This window comes from Neospora caninum, chromosome VIII (assembly GCF_000208865.1).
Source record: "Neospora caninum Liverpool complete genome, chromosome VIII".
Classification (NCBI taxonomy): Eukaryota; Apicomplexa; class Conoidasida; order Eucoccidiorida; family Sarcocystidae; genus Neospora; species Neospora caninum.
The window spans coordinates 3,951,784-3,954,431 of record NC_018395.1 but is presented as its reverse complement, the minus strand read 5'-3'; the positions used below and the strand labels follow the sequence as shown (position 1 = coordinate 3,954,431).

The 2,648-nt window shown below is 51.5% G+C and overlaps 1 protein-coding gene across 1 annotated transcript; it reads right to left on the bottom strand.

Moving 5' to 3' along the window:
* NCLIV_035040 (hypothetical protein) lies at positions 1–1,905 on the bottom strand (the record flags this gene model as incomplete). The annotated part of the gene is made up of 1 exon (XM_003883705.1): positions 1–1,905. The coding sequence occupies one exon, from the start codon at positions 1,903–1,905 to the stop codon at positions 1–3; it is 1,905 nt and encodes a 634-aa protein (XP_003883754.1).
* Positions 1,906–2,648: the final 743 nt, after the last annotated feature.

Genomic DNA, 2,648 nt, shown 5'->3' with positions numbered 1-2,648 from the left:
TCACTTTTTCGCCGGCTTCTTCTTCTGAGGCTTCGACGCCGGAGGCTGGGTCACAGGCAGCTGGACACACTTCTCCTCGTAAGCCTTCTCATAGCAATCGTACGGCACAGTGTGAGTTGAATCACGGAAGCACGTCCCGAGACGCTCTGTGGGCATATTTTGGCATTGAATCGCGGGTTCCTTCTTCGAACACGGGTACTCCTCAACCTCTTCGATGACCGTCGAGCAGAGACCCATGGTGTATACCGGGACATTGATGCATTTCTCTTCGGTCGTGTGGTCATGGCAGGGGATGTCGATTTGCGTCTCCTGCTCCTCCAAACACGGCTGAGCAACCAATTGTTCCTTGTCGTGACAGACCTCTTGAAACTCTTGGCGGCTGCACGCTTTCGCTTCCGTTTCAAATATGGTAGCCTGGCAGATATTTCTCTTAGGGCGTTTGACTTCATAGCATCGCTCAACGAACTCCTGCTTCGGGCACGCATAGGTCTCCACTTTCGTCTCGAACCGGTAACCTTTTTTCGCCACATGGCGCGGAACATCGTTGCACACTTCTTCTTCCTTCTGGCTATTGCACGGAACCTCGACATTTTTCGAAACCTGTCGAGAGCACATCTTTGGGACAGCGACAGATTCCATACTGCAACTCTCGTCGGCCACCTGTCGGTTACACATTTGAGTAACCGTGCGAGTTACGTCGCGCGAACAGACCTTTGGGACGACGACGGCGACCTCTTCCGTGCAAGGGTAGGTTTCGATCTCCTCAGTGACCATTTCTACTGCTCGACATAAACTGCCTTTCTTTTGTGGTCCCAGACGACGCAGCTTCTTGCCTGTTGGGTAGTGTTCATACTTCTTGGGTTGCGGGGCATCACAACGTTCAACGACGGTCTTCTTAGGAACCCGGCGAGAGCACGTCTTTGAAACATGTTCCTTGCGGGTTTCACTGCAGTCGTACGTTTCCTGGGCAACGATGGGTTTCTCACAAGGCTCCTGAACCAATTTACTCGTTGGAGTACATCTTTTCTCCCACTTTGTCTCAGGGCAAGGATACTGCTCCTCTTCCTGAATCGTCTTCATACATACACCTTGCTTCGTATGCATTTTCTTCGAGCATTGCTTCTCAGCGACAGTCTCGGTGTAGTCGTAGGGCACGGGGACTTGCACTTCTCGCGTGCACTGTCCTTCATACTCGTGCATCTCCACGTCGCATTCCATAGCCGTCTCCGTCCCCCAACACTCATACTCCTCAGTGACAGCCTTCGACTCGTAGCACGTGTCGGGAACGGCGCGCGACTGAACCTCACATTCAGGCACGACTAGCGTTTTCGGGCAGCTGCTCAGGACTTTTTCTCGCTTTGCCTTCTGGCAGGTTTTTGCAATAGTAACGGGCATCTGGGAACACAATCTCTGATTCTGTGCCTTGGGACACTCATACTGAACTTCTCGAGGGACTATGCGATAGCATGTGTCCGGCATTTCCTGCTGGACTGCACGACAGATCTCCTCAGAACCCGATGAAGGACAGTCGTATGGAGTGCTTACAATCTCGTCTTTGTAGCATGTCTTATTGATGCTGTACGGAACTCTGAAGCATTCCGTGACCATTTGGACTGGGAGAGGGGGCAATGTTGTAGTTGTTGTGTACCCGCCTTTCTTGCCGCCATGGTATTTAGGGGAATATTGCTCCTCAGCTCCCTCATACTGAAAATAATGAGAAGTTCCACGTTGATTGTAGTATTCTCCACCTTCGTAGTGATCTGATGCTTGCGCTGTGTAAGCGGACGCACGCTGTTGAAGTGTTTTCCCGCGTCTCGTGGGCCCGGCAGAAACGCCTTGAAAGTACGGAACACCCAGGGCGAAAACTGTCAGTCCTGGGACTGCGACAGCGGCCACAAGCTTCATGATTCTGTCTTATGAAGAACTGAAGCGGAGAAGATAGACGCCAGTGAACAAGCTGTTTTTCTTGCCACTCTTGAGGCCAAGAAACCAGGAGAAGTATAGAGTAGAACAAGAAGTCACGAAACTGACGTGTCCTCAACAAACACGTTCGTGCCCAACAAGTCGCCGACCTAGCCCGTGCAAACCCTGCACGCTAGGTTGCCCGGACACAACTGTCTGTCGATGCCCGTATGCTACCAATCATCGACAAAGTGGAAAAATTGTAACCTAGCTAGACAGGGCTTTTGAGGGTCATAACCATTTGAATACCAATGTAGGGCGGCGCTACAAATGTCCGAGCCTTCGTGACGATATGTGATTTGCCAATCTAACAAACGAGCGTAGATTAACCCATTCCCATTCAGGAGGTCGTTACCGGTCGCCACAAGTTCATCTGACTCCGGGTGTGCCGCCTGTTAGTTGCAAATGAATTTCCAGGATTGTATCAGTTGCCCCAATCACGACAGACAAAGACAAATAATTGTGGCACGCCATTCACAAATGGAAGTAACAGGCCACTCGATGTAGCAGTTGCCCCTCCCACGGTGCACATGTGGATTTCGACGAAGGCCGAATCGATGTCGCTCCCCGGTGGTGGGATGGCCTGTTGGGGTGAGGTCCAAAACGGTGCACAAAACCCAAGCATTCACCCGTAGCCGGGAGATTGATTACTGTCATGGTGTCTGAAGTGTTCGTACGACCAGAGG